The following is a 23,984-nucleotide window of genomic DNA, read 5'->3' as shown; positions in this document are numbered from 1 at the left end:
CATCCCTATCTTGATTCTCTTTCCAGGTGGAACATAGACGGTTGCAAAGAAGAAAAAAATAAAAATTAAAAAAATTAAAAAAAGAAGGTTGCAAAGAATTGCTCTTAACCATAAACACTGAGAGAACACCAGGAAAAAAAAAAACCCAATAGTTTAAAATATTGCATTTTTTCTTGAAGCCACCTGAGAGCCGTGGAATTAAACTCTAGGGATGGACTCTCCCTTCCTAAGTAGAGCCCAGCGGGTACTTTCATGCCTGGTGGCGTTTTCAACTTTGGGGACTGGCAGGCAGAGAATACGCACAGGCAGAGGAACTTCTGAGACAAAGAGAAACCAGCCAAACAGTCCAAAGCCGAGCACGAATGGCGTGGTGGATGGGCACGGAAGAACCGAAACGCAGATCTGGCTCTCCTCGGTTGCCTGGGGCTGACTCAGTGGCCCAGGAGAAGCTGCAGAGCAGCTGAAAGAGCAGAGAGACATCCTGTCTTCTCGTGGTCCTAGATCCCTAAGCCTAGCGTCTTTGGCTTGCTCTCTAGGATGGGGCTTTCCTGCTGCAGCACTAGGCCTCTCCTCCCACACAGAGGCCCAGGCCCTAGACGAAGGGCTGTGCTTCCAGCCCCACACTTAATATTATTGCGCCTTGCAACACAACAGTATGTGGTTTAGATCCTCGTTGCTCTATGCCTAGCCTCCAACAGAGCTCTGGGACGGGGTTGCTCTCTGTTATTTAAAGAAAGAAAAAGACTGGGACGCCTCAGTGGCTCAGCGGTGGGATCCGGGGGTTCCCGGATCAAGTCCCGCATCAGGCTCCCCGCAGGGAGCCTGCTTCTCCCTCTGCCCGTGTCTCTGCCTCTGTGTGTGTGTGTCTCTCTCATGAATAAATAAATAAAATCTTAAAAAAAAAACTTAACATTGATTAAATTACATCTAGAATGAACTGTCTCCGACATTTGTCATTTGATCATTAGATTGATTTAATACTGTCCAGTCCTGTAGGGTCAAATTTCCAGTGTCCTAAATATCAAACTACTGACAATGCTGAAGACTGCTAGACCATCCACAGTGAACAGACCAAGGCCACGGTAGAAATGAAAACAGACAACACTCAGGACACTATACCCTCTTAGCTTAACTTCAATTAATGTGTGTAATCCTCACTAGAACCCTAAGAAGCAGGCACCATTACGACCTCTGCTTTACAGATACAGAAACTAACCAAATGGTCTTTTCTCAGGACATAGTAGGAAGTGGCGGCAGGAGCATAGAATTTCTGTTAACCTCACTGAAGATATTAACGTTTGTTTACAAGAATGGTTTTTATTAAAATCAGTCTTGGGTGCGAGCATTCAAGCTTGATTTTCTTCTGTGGCCTTCCAGCAGGGTCAGCTGGGGGAAGATTGCTGCGGACTGGCCATCTGATTAGGGTTAACACAAGTGCATCTGGGCTTCCAGACCCATAAAATGAATTATTTCTCCTAACATTCATCTGGTACCACGATGAGACCTGACTAGAATGTCTGAACGTGTGTGTACATATGTTATCTCGCCAGAATCATATAGCCCACATGTGTCTGGAACCAATTTGATGGCCTCTGAAAGCTATATATATTGTATATCCATTAGCAGACTTAATAAAAGGAGGTTGTAAAGTCAGATTTGCAACAGCCTGGCCAGTTATTCAGCCTCAGTAAATAAGAACGGAGGAGATGGGTTCCTTATCGGCCATATTTTTTTCATAAGGATTGCTACTGCAAAAAAAAAAAAAAAAAAAAGGATTGCTACCGCAACCTGGTCAGATTAACCTGTTACAACCCAATATTACTGCAGAATTTCTAAGTGTAATGACTGTTGTGTCATTTCAAGGAGCCAGGGTTTGGGTAGTTTAATAATTAACCCTTTTTGTGTGTGATTTTTGATGCCTGAGAAAACCATTTAGGAAAATGATCATCCCTCTTACATTTATATCAAGTGTTGGTGGACATTTGTTTCCAAGTCTGATTAGACACCAACTGGATAGATAAGATTAGGGTCCTGAGGTTAGCATGACTCCCCGATAAGCATAAATAACCACTTCTAGTCAAAATAATTTCAAGATTTTACCTAAAGCTCCACCTGGTTGATCGTCTCCCTCTGACACAGACAAGCCGAAAAACTCCATACACCCAGCACTGGAGAACCATGTAACGGTCATGGGAACACCCTTTGCTTTGATAAAAATGTCTGGGAGACTAAAATCCTAGGAAAGAGGCTTAAGTCTCCTCTCAGGTAATACTGAGGCTGAGTGGAAAACTTTTATGCAAGCAAGTTTTGGTTTTTAGCAGGGGTGTGGGAAAGTCTGAACGGTTCAACCAATAATAAAGGCAGATTCTGGGTGTGATGTTGTGAGACAGCAATAAATATATATTTGGTCTTTTGTCCCCAAGTTCTTGATACTAAGAGCTTCTAAATCCTTTGGTATTTTCTGAGGGGTTGGAGGAGAGGGCCTTTTGCTCTTCCTACTAAGCCCCAACCAAGCACACCTGAGTCCTTTTAACTGGGTCACTCTCCTGAAGCCCCAGAGAGCCTCCCGGACCGGGCCGGGGCCAGAGGGAGATCCGCGGGTTGAGGCGGGTGGAACGTTCGGGGCTGGAGGTTGAGTTAATCCCCAGTGGCCAGTGATTTAGGCCAGCGTGGCCTCGGAAGGGAACCTCTAGAAATCCCCCAGACGGCGGGGCTGGGAGGGCTTTGGGGCCTTGAGCACATCAAGGAGGCCTGCGCCCTCTCCCCACAGGCGGCTCTTCCACTTGAGGGTTCCTGACTCGTAGGTTTTAGAACACAGTTCTGAGTTCTGGAAACCGTTAAGGCAAATGACTGAACCTCAGGAGGCCGCTGCGGGAGCCCCTGACTTGTAGGGCCTGGTGACTGGCACCCCAGGTGGCAGCAGCCCTGGGGGACTGAGCCCTCCCACTGGAGGGTCTGTGCCCACTCGGGGTGCAGAGGCCTCAGGGCGCCCACTCGGGGTCTGCAGAGGCCTCAGGGCGCCCACTCGGGGTCCGCAGAGGTCTCAGGGCGCCCACTCTGGGTGCAGCGCCTCAGGGTGCCCACTCGGGGTGCAGGGCCTCAGGGCGCCCACTAGGGGTCCGCAGAGGCCTCAGGGCCCACTCCGGGTGCAGGGCCTCAGGGCGCCCACTTGGGGTGCAGGGCCTCAGGGCACCCTTGGTGCACTGTGCTCAGAGCCGCGGGCCGGGAAGCCGCAGCACCGCCCCGAGCCTCTGTCCCCGAGCACCCAGGCCAGTGACCCTGGAGAGGGGCTCGGCCCGACCCCTGAGCTTGGGCTGTTGTCCCCAAACTACGCATCTCAACGAGCTTCCCAGGACTTGTCTTCTTTCAATAGACTCAAAATGGCATTTTACCCCACTTCAGAAACGTTTCTGCCCTCATTCCTCCACGTGCACCCCCAAACTATAGATCTAGTCATTCGCAGGCAAAGCTCTCCTTTCCCCCCTTCTAGAATGTGGTTTTGCAAACTGCTGCGGGATGAGCACGCGGTGAGGCGCTGACCGCTGGTGGACTTTCTCGGTTCCTCAGACCAGAAGGACTAAGCTTCTCGACCACTGGGTCCCCCTCTATCCGTCCCCTCTATCCGTCCCCGCCCAGCTTCTCCATGACACGACTTTCTCCGCCAGAAGCCAGGAGACACCCAGCAGGAATCCAGCCAGGGCTCTGCTGGGCCTGGCACCTGCCAGCGGCTTAGCTGGGGAAAATAGCCAAGGGGCCTGTTAAACACGGCTTCTCCCAGATTCTTTTAGGTTCTAGCTCCATGTTAGCGGGAAAGCACTTACCTAGACCCTATTGTGTTTCCTCAAGACAGGACTTCCTTAGATTATAATGAAACCTCATGCTGTTGGCTTTTTAAATAGTTACAATAAAAGAAACATTTAAAAAATATTTCTGGATCTTCTATAAAACCATAGTCCAAGACCTGTCTATTAAGTTACTTCTATAAAGATACAACTACTGGGCAGCCCGGGTGGGTGGCTCTGTGGTTTAGGGCCTGCCTTCGGCCCAGGGCGTGATGCTGGAGACCTGGAATCGAGTCTTGCATCAGGCTCCCTGCATGGAGCCTGCTTCTTCCTCTGCCTGTGTGTGCATGTGTGTGTGTGTGTTTATCATGAATAAATAAATAAAATATTAAAAAAAGAAGAAGAATGGGGATCATACACCCTCATGTATTCCCTTCGGTTCTGACTTCAGGACGGCTGAGAGTCCAGTTAGACCTCCACTCTGGGTTCTTGACACATAAGCCCCCAGTGAATCCACTGAAGTTTCCTGGAAGCCAGCTCAGCAACCGGTTTCCCCAACCTCCCTACCTACCCCCAGCCAGTGATTCTCAAGGGGAGAATTTAAAAAACAAAATTTTTTTTTTTAAATTACATCTCTCCTCCACCTGGAAATCATTGGGTTAATGAAAAATGTACTGATGGAAATGAGTTGTACGGGGGGGTCAGCATTTCTTTTTATTTTTATTTTTTGACCATCCTATTTGGTCTGCATTTGGACACAGAGGGGGTAGTTCTGTGCCAACACTGCTCCGCTGCAGGAGAACAGTGCTCTAAGGGCTGTGCGACGGGTTGAAAGCAGGTGGCCCTGTTTGTTGGTCACCTTCTGGAACAAAAGTGCTTGGTGCCTCTTGCTCGCTTAGAGTACCGCTCCTTGCCCCTAGGACAGCAACGAATAAATCTGAGCCCTTCTTGACTTTCCTCTACTCAACTCCAAATACCCTGGGGGTGCTTGGGGCGCTGGGTGCTGGGGGGGGTGCCCCCGCTCATGCTTTAGTGTTCCAAGCTACCCTCCGCTTTGTGGGTAGCACATGGGGTAAATGAAAACAGTATTTTCTAGTCATGTTCAGCCTGAAATGATTCAGGTGAGGCTTGAAAGGCTACGCAGGGTGTCAAGCGACCCCTGGCTCGGGGGCGCGGCCCCTGGGCAGCGGGGTGCCAAGGACAGAGGTCCGGGCCCTTGGGGTCTCCACCTCTGACTGGGGGCAGAAGCCTCCGGGCTTCCCTTGCGGACCTTCCCTTCTGCTTCTCTCAACGCCTTCCTCGTGGCCGGGCTGCCCCGAACCCAAGCCCCTTCCTTCCCTCCTCCCTCCTGAGCAGCGGCCCTGTAAGGACGGCTGGGCTGGTCCCCAAGTCCAGCCTCGCTGGGCCTCTCTGGGGGCGCAGGTGCAGCGGCCTCAGCCCGCCGCCCCCTTCCATGTGCACCGGCGGCTCGGGGGGGGGGGGGCTCCCACACCTGCCAGCTGTGCTCCTCGGGACGCACCGGGCCCCACCTGCGCCCACCTCGGGGCTGGACATCCAAGTACCTGCGCGTCCCGGCTGCGCCCCGCTGTGCGGCCCTGGGGTGCGGGGGAGGAGGGAGATCGCTGGGGCCGGTCCGGGAGCCTCCTCCTCCAGGAAGGCCTCCCTGACGCGCCGCCCTCCGCGAGGCTCCCTTAGCCCCGGGCCCCCTCCGAGCCGGCGCTGCCCGCTGGGCCCCGCAGGGACCTGCACACTTTGGGGAGGACGCTGTGTCATAATCGTCTTTGTAGCCCCGGCCCCGGGGCCCCCGCCGTGCCCCCCAACCCTCAGGAATATATTTTCTGGTTTTTTTTTTAATATTTTATTTATTCATTCATGAGACACAGAAGGAGAGAGGCAGAGCAGCAGGCTCCATGCAGGGAGCCCGACGCGGGGCTCGACCCCCGGTCCCCAGGATCACGCCCGGGCCGCCGTCCCCTGCAGTCATCGTCCCGGCCTGGGGCACCTGCAGGCGGTCGGCGAGAGCGAGGAGTCCCCGCAGCCGGCCGCCCGCGTCCACCCAGGCCTCGGGGCCCGACCGCCACCGCGGGCCGCGGGCTGCAGGGGGCGCTCGGGAGCCGCGTGGTCGCAGCCCCAGCGGGCGGGCGGCCTGGGGCGCAGGCGCATGCGCATGCGCGCGGTCGCCATGACAACGCGTCGGCGCGGAGCGGGAACCGGGACCGAGGATGTGGGACGCCGGCAGCGAGGCCGCCCCGGCGGGGCCCCCGCCTCCGCCCCCCGCCCCCGCCGTGACCCCGGCCCCGTCCTGGGCCCTGGCTGGCGGTAGTGGTAAGGAATAGGGCGCCCCCGGGCGGCCGCGGGCCTCGGGAGCGCCAGGGGCGCCGCAGCACCCTCCGCGGAGCCGGGGACCCGGGGCCCTGCGGGCGGCCGCCGTCGGGGCTGGGTGCTGGGCGGGAAGCGCGTGCCTGGGGCTGCAGCCGCGAGCAGCCCTGCCGGCCTCCGGAGCTGCCCTGGCCCCTGGGCTCCGCGCCCCGACCCTGGCCCCTGGGCTCCGCAGCCCGTCCCCCCCCCGTGGCCCTGCGACCCCCCCGCCCCAGGCCTGCCCCCCCCCCCCGGGACTAAGATCTTCACTCAAAGCTAATTAATTAATTAAAAAAAAACTTGAGATGGGCGTCGTGCTCCGGCCTGAGCATACGAGGAAATTGAAGCCGGGGAAGGTTACACTCGCTTGTTGAGGTCCCGCGGCCGCCCCACCCAGCTGCCCCGTCCCAGCCCTGGGCTTCCTGGGCCTTGGCTGCTCCAGCGCAGGAGGGCGTGCGCGGCCACCTGCAAAATGAGCCCTTTCTTTAGAAAATGTAAAACGTGCTACCAGGTGAAAGGTACTTGGAATACGAGCCTGGCACGGACGAAGAGGGACGTCTGAGTCAGACTCTTGCTATTTTCTTGTGCAACTGGTTAGTCCTGGTTTTAGCTTTCTTGGCAGGTTGAGGCCGGACTTGTTACTGCTCCCCTAATAGGAACACCCGCAATAAGCTACTAGTGCCCTAGAATCCTGACGTTGCAACAGGTGAATTTTAAAGCAAGGGAGCACAGCAGGGAAAATAGGGCAGAAACTTTTATTTTTTTTTTTTTTTTTTAAAATTTTTATTTATTTATGATAGTCACACACAGAGAGAGAGAGAGAGAGAGGCAGAGACACAGGCAGAGGGAGAAGCAGGCTCCATGCACCCGGAGCCCGACGTGGGATTCGATCCCGGGTCTCCAGGATCGCGCCCTGGGCCAAAGGCAGGCGCCAAACCGCTGCGCCACCCAGGGATCCCCAGAAACTTTTAAATACTTTAAGCCCGTGGTCAGGTAATAAGAATCTTCTCGCGACTTTCTTTAGCCCTATTCAGGTTGTAGTGGAAGATTCCTTCGCTCAGAGAAGCAAGGAGTTCAAGTCTGACACATTTCTTCCGCAGGCCTCGGGTATGGTGCGGCCCGCTGAGGGCGGGCACTGAACCTCAGGGATTCTCAGGGCAGTCTTCTCCTTTTTCATTTTTTTTTTTTTTTAAGATTTTACTTATTTATTCATGAGAGACACAGAGAGAGAAGCAGAGACACAGACGAGGGAGAAGCAGGCCCCATGCAGGGAGCCTGACGCGGGACTCGATCCCAGGACCCCGGGGTCACGCCCTGGGCCCAAGGCAGCGCTGAACCACTGAGCCACCCCGGCTGCCCCTCTTCTCTTTTTAATACCGAGGAAGGTAGGAGCCAGAAAGGGAAGAAGGAAGCCCAGTGGGATCCCAGCGCCAACAAGTAAATTCCTTCGAGATCTGTTTGCTATTGAAGTAGCATTTTATAGGTTGAATTCCACGTGAGCCTCCTCCGTTGTAATGGTTCTTTAGCAAGGGGATTGCTGATACTTAGCTGCTTTTGAATTTGAAATTTCCAAGTTGTCTGGAATAAGTGGGTTAATTTCTTAAAGGTTATTTTTAAAAACTATTAAGAAAAGTTTACTGCTTTCATTTTTTAATGTTCCTTATTTTATTTTAGTTTAGTTTAGTTTTTTCTGTCAGTGTTCCTCATTTTAAATCCTGTTTTGTGGACGCCTGGGTGGCTCAGGGCTTGAGCGTCTGCCTTTGGCTCGGGTCATTCCACGGGAGTCCCAGGATCAAGTCCCACATCCGGCTCCCTGCATGGAGCCTGCTTCTCTCTCTGCCAATGTCTCAGCCTCTCTGTGTCTCTCATGAGTAAATAAAATCTTTTTTTTTTAATCTTGTTTTGCAAATTTGTTTAGCAAACTCTTGAGTTCATGTAGTGCAGAAATCTACTCAGCCAAGGATATCTCTTGAGATGCAGAGACTCAGAGGTTGGCTCCTGAAGACACCAGGCTGGTTGAGTAGTGAGATCTCTGAGCAGATTTTGTTTTGTTTTTTTGTTTTTTGTTTTTGTTTTCATTTTCATTTGTTTTAAGAGACCTATACAAAAGATAGGACAAAAAACAAAGATAGTGGTATGTGATGCTAACATAGACTCCACCCCAGAATGCAAAAGATCCTTTTAAATTAATACCAAAAACAGTAAGGCCATTAAGGAAAGCTGCAGGCATAACAGAGGAAGGAGATTTCAGCTCCTGCTTTGTTTGTGTTGTCTTTATTAAGGACTGAACAGAGAAAAATCAAGCTTTACAAAGAGGAAATGGAAAGGCAGGGAGGGCAAAGAGCTTCTATGAGCCAGGCTTCAACTCAGTGTTAGGAGGAACCGCCAGAGCTATATTCAAGGATGGTGTAGAGGGCATCTAAGAAGCTTCTGGGACTTGGTGATTTTTCGGATCCTTTTAGAGTTTAGACTCTCTGATAAAAATGTCTTTATTTGAAGTCATGGAAAAAAGAAAAACAATAAACAAAACCCGTGAGTCACCCTAACCCAAGGTGGCAAAAAGAGGCTTTGGAGTCCGTTTTTATACTCTGCCCTTATTAGCTGTATGGTTTTGAACAAAATAATTTCTTTGAATATCCCTTTCCTCAGCTACCAGGACCAGTTTTTCCCTTGTGCCACTTGCAAGTTAGTGTCTGCCCACCCTCAGTGCGTGCTTCTCCAGACAGCATTTTTATTCCCAATTCCATCTTCCTTTCTCTACTCTTAATTCTATCTCCTTTTCTTCCTCACCCCTGACTCTATACACACACACATTCATATCTTTGAAAGAAATGCAATTGGGGGGGAGGGGGACAGGAAAGGTCCTGGTATAATTTCTAAGTGATGAAGAGCAATGTACTTATCTTTCAAAATCTCCAGAAATTATTGGCCATCTCCAGGAGAATTATTATAATCTATGTGTGGAAAAGTCCCAGAAAATTAACTATTTTATATTGCATAAGCTCCAAGAAGTGGATAAAGAAATTGAAAAGGGGTAAGGAAGACAAATACTTGATTACATAATATCCACTGACATTGGATCTGTGTGAAAACCTTGGAATACTGAGTGATTTGTTTAAGATGATTTGCAAATGCTTATTAATATTGACACACATACCCTTTGATTTGGGGAAGTAGATGATGGACGCGGTTAGTTGGCCTTGAGGGTAGTGGAGTACGGGGAAGAGCACTAGACCAGCGCTCTCCTTCAGATTTGTCCTGAAATCCTGTGAGCTGGATTTACTTATGAAAATCATTGAAGTCTTTGATGTCATTATCAAGTAGAGATACCTTTTTTTTTTTTTGTGAGAAAAAATTATATAGTGTAAAAGTATTTACAAAATCTGCAGAATATTCAGTAGTCTTAAGTTACTTGGTATAAATCTGTATTGTGATACATACCTGGTTTCAGTAAATGCTATTCATGATGTTACTGTTTACGGGGGAAGAAAAAAATACTCATTTCTTTATTGGGTTTCTTTTTTGTACTTTAACAGATTGGAAGGACTCACATTAAACATTGCTGGTAACAGTTGCTTAATGCCAGTAGAAAGAGTAACATGTGAAGATTTTTGGATTCTTTCCAGAATTTTAAAGAAGAATCTATATATTAATGGTATATGTCTCCCTAACAATCATTACCTCTTGCTTTCATTTTCCTGATTTTAATTATTCAGTATATGGAATATCCGTCTCTATTCATCTGTGTTCTTCAGGTTTGGATGTTAGATATAACCTCATAAGTGACATTGGTGCAGACTATGCTGCAAGACTGCTCCAGGTATTTTACTACAAAATGTTCTTAGTTCTCTTTGTTTTCTTCCAGAAGTCAGTGAAGAACCAGTCCTTTCTTTGGAAGGTGCAGGGTTTGAGCACCCCAAGCCTGCTAAGTTAACCTTTTATTGCAGACTTCACTTTGGAGATGTCCATGCTGAAATGCTGCATTAAGGTTGCATTTTATTTAAGAAAGAAAGTGAGGTCACAAAAACAAAAACCAAAAAAAAAAAAAAAAAAAAAAAAACAAAAAAAAAAAAACCAGCCTGCTCCACCAATCAGAGTAGGTGTACTTTAAGGCTTTGTTTCAACATCAGAAGATTGGAAAATAGGGGTATATGTCTTTATTTTCAGTTAAAATGTTTAAAGCAGCCTGTATCATTTCTTTGATACCTCTTAAGTTAGTTAGCTCTTTAAGTTCCTACCTACTTGTCCCAACTGCTAAACGTGCTTCCAATGAGCTTTAACGTGATCTTGCATATTCATGAGATGGCGCAGAGCAGAAGTAGAGTGAAGATTTAAAAAAGAATATGAACTAATTTATTCTCAGCAAGTACAAAATGCTGCAAAAATCATCAAAATGTTCTTAGTTTTGTTTACAGTGAAACCCCCTAGACTAGGGGCACACACACAAAAATGCTAGTTTTGCAAAATGTCCAGGGTCCTGACTTGCACTGTATTTATAACACTTGAAATACTGAAAAGGGGCACTGGGGGCTCAGTCGGTTCAGTGTCTGCCTTTGGTTCGAGTCATGGTCCCACGGTCCTGGGATGGAGCCCCTATCATGCTTCCTGCTCAGCGGCGAGCCTGCTCCTCTCTCTACCTCTGCCTGCAGCTTCCCCTGCTTAAGTCCTGTCAAATAAATAAAATCTTAAAAAAAAAACAAACAAAAACACTGAAAACCCACTTGTGTGTGTGTTATCAGTAGATTGTTGGTACCTAGAGCTCCTGAGTCCTCTTTTGCAAACCTGAACAGTTAAATATATAAAGGACATTCGTACTTTGAATCACCAATCAAAATAGAATAATCTTTTTCTTTCATTTATTTTGCAGTCATGTTTAAATGAGAATGGTCATTTACACCCTCCCCACCCCCCACCCCTCAATGGTAGTTTGTTTTGTTGGACTTTCAGATTTTCTATGTTACAAAGATTTTCTTTGGAGGTAAATACTTTTACTTAAATTAAGCAGCTCCTATACTGATATTTTTTTCCTCATAATTACCTGTGTAATAGCTTCTTTTCTCTTATTACAGAAACAACATAAACTCATTTACTTAAATCTTATGTTTAATGATATTGGGCCCGAAGGTGGAGAACTGATTGCTAAAGCACTACATGTAAGCATTTATAGACCTCAAACTAATATTTTCTTTGGGAATTTTAACTTCTGATAGCTTGTAATTAACAGGGTCAAATGTTATCATGAACTCATTGTGCAAATGTGTATTTTCATTACACTTCAATTTATTAAAATGTAACCTTACATGAGCACTTTTGAACTTCTTTAAAAAATAGCTTTATTAAGATAATTCACATAAAAATTTTCCATGAAAATTTGAAGGTGTTCAGTAGGTTTTTGTATATTCAGAATTGTGTGACCATCACTGTTTTTAGAACATTTTTAATCCCAAAAAAGCGGCTCTGCACCCATTAGCAATACTTCTTTCACTTCTCCATGCTTCTTTCACTCCCCAGCCCCTGGCAGTCACTAATCTATATTCCATCTATAGATTGCCTATTCTGGACATTTCACATAAATGGACTCTTACAATATGTAGTCTTCTGTGACTGGCTTAATACTTTCAAGGTTCATCCGTATTGTAACAAACTTCATTCCTTCTTTACTGCTGAATAATATTCCCTTGTTTGGATATATCCTATTCATGTATCAGTTAAGGATGTTTGGGTTTCCACTTTTTGTCTATAATAATGTCCTGTCAGTATTTGCAGACTTCCGCGTGAATATTAGAAAACGTCTTTCTTTGTGAAAGAATAATGAAAGGAGTGGAATGAGGAGTTAAACTTTGCAAGTGTCTGAGAAATTACATTCCTTTAAAAGTAATACAGGGAGGGCAGCCTGGGTGGCTCAGAGGTTTAAGGGCCTGCCTTCTGCCCAGGGTGTGATCCTGGAGTCCCAGGGTCAAGTCCCACGTCGGACTTCCTGCATGGAGCCTGCTCCTCCCTCTGCCTGTGTCTCTGCCTCTCTCTCTGTGTGTCTCTCATGAATAAATAAATAAAATCTTTTTTAAAAAAGTAATACAGGGAGAATATGGAGTGATTGCTTAATGGTTCAGGGTCTTCTTTTGTGGGGGGTGAGGGGGTGATGAAAGTATTTTGGAACTAGCTAGGTGATGGCTGTATAACATTGTGACTTTATTAAAAACCAGTGAATTGTACACTTTAAAATGGTTAATTGTGGGTTATATGAATTTCACAATTTTAAAAAGCGGTGTAATTTTTTTAGAAAACAAATGTATAGATTTCTCAGTGAAAGGAAAATTAATTAAAATCTGCATCATTTACTAGGCATTGTTTCAGCATCGGTTTCCTGGGAATCCTGACACTACAAAAATAAGCTGGATTTTTTTCATCTCTTATTGGGAAACAATATTTACCTTTAAGGAGTACAGCCTATTCTATCTTCATGAAAAATTGATGAGTTTGCAAATAGTAATAGTCTCCTAACTTATGTAATCAAAAGACAATTCTGTGGAAAAAGAATTTAATGAAGTTTTGATTCTTTTCCTTTTCAGAAGAATACAACTCTGAAATACCTCAGAATGACTGGAAACAAGATTGAAAATAAAGGTGGAATGTTTTTTGCTGCAATGCTGCAAATTAATTCATCTTTAGAAAAATTAGATCTGGGTGACTGTGATCTGGTGAGTAAAATACTTATGAGAAAAATCACCCAGGTACTGCATCATTCTTGGAAACCAGGATAGGGAACCATTACAGAGACCAGCTAAATAACAGTCTTATGAATGAATAAACTTGTCCCTAAATATCACCAAAAATTTTTTTTACTATTAGACATAATGGTGCTATTAATAAAATCAGGTTGTATTAAATAATACTATAGAGGAATGCCTAGAATAAAATTGTTCCTAAGCCTCTATCTATAACCCCTCTTAACCTAAATGGGATTTTTAAAGTCTGTTTAATTAAACAACTGCTACTTCATTAGAAAACCTATATTCTAGTTCTAATTTATTCTATCGATAAAGAGAAAAGTGCTACAAAGATGGCCAAGTACTCCATTTGGAAGGAGGTAATATGCCTGATAGGACAGTTGCCTAATATTTGAAGACGTAATAGTTACGAGTCATGAAGGATGAGAAAAAACTGCCTTGGAAGAGGGTCCATGGCACAACATTCCAGGCAGGGGTCCAGCACACACAGACTCTAAAATAGCGTGGTATGGGTCGCATTGCTATTATGGATTGAGGTAATTTTACTACTATTGTATTTTATCTGTATTTTACAGATGCTTTCTATTTTGAGGAATTACAGTTTTCCATTTCTGGTAGTGATAGAGCTTTAAAATTGGAAAAAGTGAGTGATTTAACAGAAAACTATTAAGTAAATAGTAAAACTGATAAATACAGCAAAAATCATGAGACGTATATGAATAATGAAATGTCAAGCCTGGCAGGTTTTAAGAACTGAAAAGCCAGAATGGCTAGACCAAGGGAGTTAAGAGTATCTCAAAGTGAAGGTGAGAGGTCTGCAGAGGCCAGATCCAGCAACATTGTATGGGCTGTGGGTCAAGGCCGGGGGAAGAGGGGGTCATATTATAAATACGTATCATAAGGCTTTGAGGGCTTACATGATCTAATGGTCCTTCAAAAAGATCACTCTGGCTTCTGGGGCACTAGAGGGTGGAAAGAGGAAGCTCACTTACCACTTAGGAAGTTACTATAGGCGTCCTGAGTACGGGGCTGGGGTGGGGGCAGACGGCTAACCTGAGACCTCTTATGGAGACGATCTCTAAGACTTAACTGATTAATTGCATGTGAGGGTGAATAGACGGGTGGTGAGGAGGCCCAGGTTTTCTGGCACAACACCTGGGTGTGTGTGGTGGGGTCCACCATAGAAATGGGGGAATGAGGCCCTTCCCAGGTGGTCAAGAGGGAACCGTGTGGAAGCCGTGAAAAAGGTGATTAGTAACCTTTCCCACCACACACACCCGAAGTACGAGTATGCATATAGAATACTTGCACGAGGGTGTGTGTGAGTGGTGTAGAGCCCTAGCTGGGCTCTGCGTGTGTCTGGGCATCTGAGGTCTGCAGCCCACAGAACCCTGAGGGCTTAGGAGCAAACCCAGAAGTGAACATCATAGGAAATGGATCCTGAAACTTTAAGCGCTCCTCTCCTGTCTTACAGATTTTAGGGAAGGGGAAGAGAACATAACATAGTAACAATTCATTGCTAGTTTGACCAAATTCAGGGTTTATAATTTAAAAGAGTTTATTTCTTCAAAGCTAAATTACTGATTTTGAAATAGGGAGGTTATATACTTCATCAATTTCCTTAATGAATTTTCTGTTTCTAGGGAATGCAAAGTGTGATAGCATTTGCTACAGTCCTAACTCAAAACCAAACAATTAAGGGAATAAACCTAAACCGACCTATACTGTATGGTGAACAGGTATGTATTTAAAGTGATGAGAGCTTAATATTACTACATGTGAATAAATTGAAGGTTCTGTCAAGGTTCATATTTTTAGAATTTACTGCGTTTACGAAGAAAAACTTATTTTGAAGAAAAACGGAGTTAAATTATGATTTTAGATGTTACGTATTTAAGCAGTAAACCAGGTCTTTTTTCCCCTTGTGAACTCAGATTAACAGTGAGTAAACCTGTAAAGCAGCAAAGTAATCAAGACACAAAGACTGGAGTGTAAGAACTCAGTGTGAATGGTTTTGTTGTTATATTGATATTACTAAACCGCTTTTGAAATCCTGAGTAGGGATGTCTGGTGGCTCGGTGGTTGAGTCTGCCTCCAGCTCAGGGCGTGATCCTGGGGTCCCAGGATCGAGTCCCACATCAGGCTCCCCGTGGGGAAGCCTATTTCTCCCTCTGCCTATGTCTCTGTGTCTCTCATGAATAAATAAATCTTAAAAACTTAAAAACAAAAACTGTATGCGAAGAGCAACCTGCAAAGTCTAGACTTGATCCTATAGCTAAGCTGCACGCTGGACACAAGAGTACTAAAAACATGGTACCTGCTTTCAGGGCTGCTTTGTTTCTTAACATGATTTTTAGGAGATGTTGCAGAGAAGGTTCTCAGATTAAGGACATCAGATTCGAAGACTAAATCAAAATTTTCTGGATTAAAGTCTCAAGGAAGTATGTTAAACTATATGAAATCACATTGGAAGCACGATTCCTTTTTTTTTTTTTTAAAGCATGTCAAGTGGTGTCATTCCCAAATCTGAGAATAGTTATGAGAAGCCCAAGGCCTTTCTCAGGTCTCAGCCTGGTGCTTCTAGGAGTCAGCTAAACTCTAGCATGCTTCCTACTCCTCTACAAGGCAGCCACCCTCCATCCTATCCCTGGGAGTACTAGTCTCTTCAGTGGCTGTGGAGACTTCTTGTGTGGTGCTTCACGCTTTGCCATTCCCAAACATAAGCCTGCAAACCTATTTAAGGAATTACATTTCACTATTTGAAGGAGCATGGAAAAATATGAATGCCAGGTGCCATACTAGGCAAATTGTCAAACTTCGCAAATGGATCTAAAAACCCTTTACTATTTCTGATTCTAGTTCCTTTCCTTAACAAGGGTGGTCCTACAACCAAACTTCTTGACCTTAAAAAAAAAGTTGCAATCAAAGCATAAAACACAAATATATATCCTGTTTTCTGTTCCAGGCATCATGCAGAGCAATACTGCCCCCCCCCCCAGTGGTCAATTTTCATTTGTTAAGATCCCAAACTATAGCTTCCCTTTGGGTATACTTTTTCCAATGTCAGCAATAATTTAAATCAGATATAGGATTATGGAATACTGAATTAAAAAATGCAGTGTTCTATAGAACAGTTATTTTGTGCCAGGTACTTTTTTGTTAATTCTATGAGGGGAAGTATAATTTTATCTAACTTATAGAAAAGGAAATGGAGACTAAACTAGATGAAATAATTTGCCCAAAGTCAAACAGCTAGTATAAAGCTAGTATTTGGATAGTTTAATTATGTAACTCATATACTTTTCATTACAAAACTCATGTACTATCTGCTACTGTGTGGTTTCATTTAACTTTTGTAGTTCTTCTGAGTTATTATGTAGAAGACAATAATATGAGCATACATAGTTATCTGTGTTTGTGATCAGAATTTTCAGTGACTTTTATTATATATATAGCAGTCTCGGGGCACCTGGGTGGCTCAGTTGGTTAAGCTTCCAACTCTTGATCTCTGCTCAGGTCTTGATCTCAGAGTCTTGATCCTCAGGGTCGTGAGTTCAAGCCCTGCATTGGGCTCCATATGCCAGGCATGGAGCTTACTTAGAAAAAAAAAAAAAAATGCAGCAGTCAGGAGGGCTTCTCCTTAACCATAAAATACTGACCCATTAGTTTTAAGACCTACTTTGACTTTGTTAACAACTTAAAAGTGCTTAGTATTCAAATCCTCATTGAGGTTATATACTTTTTGCCTGGAAACAGATTTTGGAATTAAAAATAAGTCTTCCAGTGACTAGAACAGTACAACACATTTAGAAATTTGGGATGATTATAAAAGAGAGGAACTGGATAGTACAGGACTAATGAGTATATTTTAAAAATAGAATCAACACTGAGAAACATCTTTGTATTTTGTCTGTAAAGAGTAGAGATCGAGAAGTTCAGCAACATATGAGGGTTTAAGAAACATTTAGAAATTCTTTTTTTTTTTAAGATTTTTATTTATTCATGAAAGACACAGAGAGAGAGACAGAGAGGCAGAGACACAGGCAGAGGGAGAAGCAGGCTCCATGTGGGAGACCAACGTGGGACTCGATCCCCCGTCTCCAGGATCACACCCTGGGCGGCAGGCGGCGCTAAACCACTGCGCCACCGGGACTGCCCAACATTTAGAAATTCTTGCGAAGACAGCAATAAGGGAACTTAACGTGCAATACATCATGGGACCAACTTTTATTGTTTAGAATTATGACACTTTTGAAAATTTTTTTAAAAGATTCCATTTATTTATTCATGAGAGACAGAGAGAGGCAGAGACACAAGCAGAGGGAGAAGCAGGCTCCATGCAGGGAGCCTGATGTGGGACTCGATCCCAAGTCTCCAGGATCACGCCCAGAATTAAGACTTTTTAAAACCAGCCTCTTTTACATCACTTAGGTCACTGTACTTTGCAAATACAGTGGTTTTTAAAATGCTAAAGTATCATTTGTGGCAAAATTGATTTTTCTTAAAAGCCAAGCCAAAAAAAAAAAAAAAAAAAAGGCCAAACCAAAACAAACTATAGACTAATAGTCTTAATTGATACTTTTAAAAGCTAATTTAAATAACTTAGCATGTGTATGGAATAAACACGTACAGCTTCAAAATGTATTTTAGAAAAAGATTTTACCTATTTTTAGGAAGAGTCCACAGTTCATCTAGGCCACATGTTGAAAGAAAATCACTGCCTTGTTGAACTACACATGTGTAAGCATAATATAAAAAACTGTGGTATAAAACAGTTATGTGATGCACTGTATCTAAATGGAAGCCTACGCTACCTTGATGTCAGCTGGTAAGTGATGATTAATACATTAATCCAGAAGTCCTGGGAATAATTTATGTAAATGTTCATAGTACATATGACACACTGTTAGACACTAATTTCAAAGACCAAAAAATACAAACACCGTTGTCAACTTTTTGTCCTAATAAGCTTTAGTATTTAGTTTCAACTGATATTCTATCTCCTAACAATGTGAATGAGCAGTTTAATCAGGAGTAAACCAGAATGGAAGCAACCTTTTATAGCAAATTTTCGTTAACTTTTTTGGAAACTGAGTGATTAAAATCTTTACTAAATTAGAAGGGATCCCTGGGTGGCTCAGAGGTTTGGTGCCTGTCTTTGGCCCAGGGCGCAATCCGGAGTCCTGGGATCGAGTCCCATGTAGGGCTCCCTGCATGGAGCCTGCTTCTCCCTCTGCCTGTGTCTCTGCCTCTTTCTATGTCTATCATGAATAAATAAATAAATCTTTAAGAAAAATCTTTACTAAACTAGAAAGTAATGTTCTACACAAGTTTTGAAGCATGTTAATCTTTATGAATAAAAGAATACTTCATATTTCAAATGTAACCATGTATTTTTCCCTTCCCAGCAATAAAATAACTTGTGATGGAATGGTGTATTTGGCTGATGTACTGAAAATCAATACTACCCTGGAAGTACTAGATCTTTCTTTTAACAGAATAGAAAATGCAGGAGCAAAGTATCTCAGTGAAACTCTTGCTTCATACAACAGGAGTCTTAAAGCGTTAGTATGGTTTTATATTTAATCAATGAGAAAAACTTAAACATTTAAAATAGTAACCTCAACCCTCTTAAAACTCAAGATCCATGATGAAATATGAAAAGTTTCTAAACAGACATTAAACATTTCAATTTCTTTTTCAAAAGTAATGTCTATTTAAAATTAGATTGATTCTAGTCATGACTGCTTAAGAATGAGAAAATTCTTACCTCCTACAGTATCCTGAATTCTATAGAAAAATTATAATCATTCAATATGACCAAGATAAAAAATAATCAAAGAAAATACTACAGATGACTTTATCCTGAAAGGTGTATTTGTAATCCACCCAAATGTTTACTGAATGATCTAAAACAGACTGGGTTTCTGGTATGTAGCTTTTCTACATACATGAAACATCCACTTAGGAAATGAAGTTTCTTAGATTTTAATTAGCACTACTTTTAAGTATCTATTTATGCATACTCTTTGTGGATATATGTATTGGTTTCCAGGATTACTACTACTTGTTTTTCATAGGCTGTCAGTAGTCAGCAACAACATAGAGGGAGAAGGACTTGTTGCACTTTCGCAGTCAATGAAAATAAACCCCACCCTCTCAAATGTCTACATTTGGGGAAACAAATTTGATGAGGCTACATGTGTGGTAAGTTTTCTTTTCTTTTTTTTTTTCTTCACAGAGGCTTTTTCTGGGGTCTTCTCTATAATATCAGACATTCACAGGTGGCCTTAGAAATGATTCCAAAATATAGTAAGACACTGTAGTTTTGATAAATTTTAACCTAAGTCCTAAAAATTAACCACTGGAAAGTTTTGTGGTTGAAATAGCAGAAGATATCAAATACTACATATTGGTGTAAAGATCACTGAATTATACAGTCCTAATTCCTCCAAGTTAAAACATTTTAAAAATTAGTTGTTGATTTATTCTATTTGATGCAGCACAATCTCCAATCTGCTGCCCAATAATTAAACCAAGACATGGCATTTGGAGACATATACTGTGAGTGCTTTTATATGTTGCTTATAAATAGAGCCCTTGATACTACTTTCCAAACAAAAAGTATTGTAACAAGTAGTTTTTATTTGGAAAGAATGAAGATGCTAAAATTCTCAATTTGCAAAGACTATCCAAAATTCCATCTCTAAAAAGAGTAATAAGATATACTACTTAAACCCCTGATTTCAGAAAAAACATATTCTACACAATGAAACTGAGTTTGGCATAATGACAAACTGGAGTAGAAAGCAACTAAAATTTTAAATCTTTTACACTCTGTAAATATTTGCCTTTCTTTATACTCATAACCTTATTGGCCAACCATTTTAACATGTTTGTGTGACACCCTTACAAAGATACCAAGGACCCGTAAGAGATATGCAAAGAAAATTCTACAATGAATTTGGAATTGGGCTATGTCTAATACTACGGAAAATGCTTTAAATACTACGGAAATTGTCTGTTAGCCTTAGTCTATAAAGCAGCTTCAGGGAGTTCATGAGCTCCATATAGCTGTATGCCATAATCTGGTTATTTGTTGTATTTTCAAGGGCATTTACAACTCTTTCCTCCTTCATTTAAGAACTCCTGTAGGACTTGAAAATTTTGATCATGGGATCCTTGGCCCACAAAATCGGGAATAGAGAGAATTGTTAATTCTGGGAGTCATAAAACAAAATACCTTAAAACTTATTTCTAATTTTTGCAAGCTTATTCATTTTGATAATTGAACAATTTTCTTAATGATAGGTTTTTCTCTTCTTAAAAATCCTAGGCATATTCAGAGTTAATGCAAATGGGCCGTCTAAAACCAGACAATACAGACGTGGAGGCATTTGTGGTGGATGGACATGTGTATCTTGCAGAAGTCTCGAATGGCCTTAAAAAGCATTATTACTGGAGGCCAACTTATGGAGCAGCTTGCAGGCACTCAGCTAATGCAGGTTTTACTCTTGTACCAGTAGGTGGACATCTATGAAAAAACTAAAATAATTTTTACACGTTGTTTTACGTTAATATTTTATTACCTATTAAATTTTTCTTTCATAATTTAGAACATTACTTTTTTCAAATGTGTAAAAGATACAACTATATTAAAATGACTTCGTATAATTTTCTAAAAGCAATTTTACAGGAGAGGGAAGATGGCAGAAAAGGAGAACCCTGAATTCATTTCCCCACCATGGACACATGGAGGCAAATTGCTACACATAGTACAACTCACTTGAAAACCAGGACTGGCCAACAGATCTTCCACAGCCAGGTGTAGCCAGGTGTAGAGACAAGGTCACATCAAAAAGGGTAAGAGGGACAAAGATACCATAAGGAATTAAACCCCTGGAGTGACTACTCACAAAGGTGAGGGCCTCACAAGGAGGAGACATTCCACAATGGACACCCCTGGCCCTGGGGAGTTGGACTGAGAAGACCAGTCTCTACAATGTCTGGCTTTGAAAATCAGTGTGGCTTAACTCCACGCTCAGTGGAGAGCTGGAGGGCCATAGGAAAGGCCATAGGAAGTCTCCACCCTTTAAAAGCCAGCACACTAAATAACTAGGCCCGATAGAGCACAGAAGCAGCAGTTTGAAAAGTGCCTGGGATATACGTGAGGGAGATTTACTGACTTGTTTTAGGATGTGTACAGGAAGGGCAGGAAATACAGGAGCTTTCTCCAGGAATGAAAGAGCTGGTGGGTGCCATTTTCCTCGCTCTCTCCCAGCCTAGGCAGCCAGACACTTGTAGAAGCCAGTTAACATTCTCCACTTACCTTGTTAGCACTGTGTGCCATGCCCTGTCTAACCTGCCCCCTGTGGCAGGCACCTCTCCATACCAATTCCTGCCATGGGGAGCTAACCCCACATACCAGTGTACACGCAGCTGCTACAGCTAGGCTTCTCAGCTGGCTACAGAGCAAGCCCTACCCCTCAGTGTGTCTGCAGCAGTCACAGAGGCACCTAAGGGCCAGCTCTGCCGACTAATAAACCCCCAGCTACTGTGACCAAGTCTCACAGCCAGCCACATGGGAGGCAAGCCCTGCCCACCAGTGAGCACACAGTAGGCAAAGCAGATCACTGCAGACAGAGGGCTGGCCCTGTCTGTATGCTTTAGAGGCTGCAGTGGGGCTTACTAGCCAGCTGTGCAAGGAAAAACCCCTGCCCACCAATGTACCCTCAACACTAGAGGATGAGCATTGTAGCCAGTGGAGTAGAGGGCTAGCGTCATCCACCAGCATGCTAGCATCAGTCATGGCTCGACCACAACAGGTTCTGGTGACCAGGAGGACTGCGTTGCAGGAAACCACAGTACCCCCTTCTACACAAGGCCACAACATTCAAGACCAGGAAAAGCAGCTGACCTAATTCCTAGAAAGAGACAAAATGAGGAGACACAGGAATATGTCCCAAACAAAAGAAAGTGAAACCACAGAAAAAGAGCTAAATGAAAGATAAGCAATATGCCCAAAAGAGTTTAAGGTCATGGTCAGAAAGATAGTCAGCAGACTTGAGAGAAGAATGAATGAACTCAGAACTTCAACAAAAGAGATATAAAATAAAAACTAGTCAGAGCTAAGGAACAGAATAACTAAAATTAAAAATATGCTAGAGGAAATCAGTGGATTAGAGGATACAGAAAAACATGCCAGTGATATGGAAGACAGGGTAATGGAAAACATCCAAGCTGAACAGCAAAAATTAAAATTTAGGTTAAGGGGACCTCTGTGACATATCAAGTGTGTGAACATTTGCATTATATAGGGATCCCAGAAGGAGACGAAAGAAGGGGGACAGAAAACTTACTTGAAGAAATAACAGCTGAAAACTTCCTTAACCTGAGGAATGAAATGGACCTTTAGATGCAAGAAATAAGGAGAGCCTTAAGATGAACCCAAGGAGGAGGTGCACACCAAGACACATAATTAAAATGGCAAAAATTAGAGAATCCCAAAGGCAAGAGAAAAGCAAACAGTTACATACATGGGAAACTCCCTAAGGCTATGCACTCATTTTCAGCAGGAACTCCATCGGCCAGCAGGGAATGGCATAATCAAATTGCTGAAAGAAAAAACAAACAAACCCTGCAACCAAGAATGCTCTATTCAGCAAGATTATCACTCAGAGTTGAAGGAGAGAGTGTGTCCCAGACAAAGGAGTTCATCACCACTAAACTAGCTTTACAAGGCGGTTCTTCTACTTCCTTTAGATGTAAGGTTAGATTGTTTAAAATGCCCTTGTTTCTTGAGGTAGGCCTATATCACTATACATTTCCCCCTTAGAAATGCTTCTGCAGGACGCCTGGGTGGCTCAGTGGTTAAGCATCTGCCTTTGGCTCCGGTTGTGATCCCCAGGTCCGAGGATTGAGTCTGGCATCAGGCTCCCCACAGGAAGCCTGCCTCTCTCTGTGTGTCTCTCATGAATAAATAAATAAAATCTTTAATATTTTTTTAAAGGAAATTCTTTAAGTGGAAAGAAAAGGCCACAACAGAAGAAAGTTATGAGAGGAGAAAATTTCCCAGTAAAAGCAAACACATAATTAAGGTAGATCTAAAACTCATAAGCCTAGTAAGAAAGTTAAAATAAAAGCAGTAGGATCAATTATATCTGTAAAAATTAGTCAAGGGATATACCAAAAAGAGGTAAAATATGGTATCATATACATAAAACAGGAAGAAGGGAATGAAAATTTAGTGCTTCTAGAGAACTAAAAAGACTCTGATCTCAATATAAACTGATATACACACAGCGTGTTCTACATGAACCCCATGGTAACCACAAACCAAAAACCTGTAATAGATACACAAAAAGAGAAAGGAACCAATCACAAGGGAAGAGAGAACTACAAAAAATAACCAGAAAGCAACAAAATGGTATGAATAATAAAGTATCAATAATTACTTTAAATGAACTAAATGCTCCAAGGAAAAGATATAAGGTGACTGAATGGATAAAAAAAATAAGACCCATCTATATGCTTGCCTACAATAGACTCACTTCAGACCTAAAGATGCATACAGACTGAAAGTAAAGGGATGGAAAAAGATCTTCCACATGCAAACAGAGGCAGAGAGAATGTTGGGGCTACTAATACTCATACCCCCAAACTCATATCAGGTAAAACAGACTTTAAAACAAGACTGTAAAAAGAAACAAAAAGGTCATTAAATAATGATAAAAGAATCAATTCACTAACAGGATATAAGTATCTGTGCATCCAACTTAGGAGTGCCATCTAAATATACAAAGCAAATATTAACAGACCTAAAGGGAGAAATTGACAATAACACAGTAATAGTAGAGGGCTTTAACACCTACTTAAATCAATGGATAAATGGTCAAGACAGAAAATCAATAAGGAAACAGTGGCTTTGGGATCTCTGGGTGGCACAGCGGTTTAGCGCCTGCCTTTGGCCCAGGGCGCGATCCTGGAGACCCGGGATCAAATCCCACATCAGGCCCCTGATGCATGGAGCCTGCTTCTCCCTCTGCCTGTGTCTCTGCCTCTCTCTCTGTGTGTGACTATCATAAATAAATAAAATTAAAAAAAAAAAAAGGAAACA

General features: G+C 43.2%; 2 protein-coding genes across 3 annotated transcripts in view; one reads left to right on the top strand and one right to left on the bottom strand.

Annotated features, from left to right (window-relative positions):
* The first annotated feature begins 6,004 nt into the window (after positions 1 to 6,004).
* On the top strand, positions 6,005 to 23,972 carry LRRC34 (leucine rich repeat containing 34). Its single transcript, XM_055307775.1, has 11 exons — positions 6,005 to 6,107; positions 9,015 to 9,174; positions 9,677 to 9,795; positions 9,896 to 9,960; positions 11,210 to 11,293; positions 12,710 to 12,838; positions 14,512 to 14,607; positions 17,542 to 17,696; positions 18,277 to 18,432; positions 18,949 to 19,075; positions 20,205 to 23,972. The coding sequence occupies exons 1-11, from the start codon at positions 6,005 to 6,007 to the stop codon at positions 20,406 to 20,408; spliced, it is 1,398 nt and encodes a 465-aa protein (XP_055163750.1). The 3' UTR covers positions 20,409 to 23,972.
* Positions 16,103 to 23,984, bottom strand: part of MYNN (myoneurin) — a 35,107-nt gene continuing 27,225 nt past the window's right edge. For both annotated transcript variants that reach the window (XR_008662119.1, XR_008662120.1), the window contains exon 10: positions 16,103 to 16,464. The gene's annotated coding sequence lies outside the window, so the exon portion shown is untranslated. The remainder of the gene's footprint in view (positions 16,465 to 23,984) is intronic.

Source organism: Nyctereutes procyonoides, unplaced genomic scaffold (genome assembly GCF_905146905.1).
Source record: "Nyctereutes procyonoides isolate TBG_1078 unplaced genomic scaffold, NYPRO_anot_genome, whole genome shotgun sequence".
Lineage (NCBI taxonomy): Eukaryota > Metazoa > Chordata > Mammalia > Carnivora > Canidae > Nyctereutes > Nyctereutes procyonoides.
This window is presented reverse-complemented; position numbering and strand designations above follow the sequence as displayed.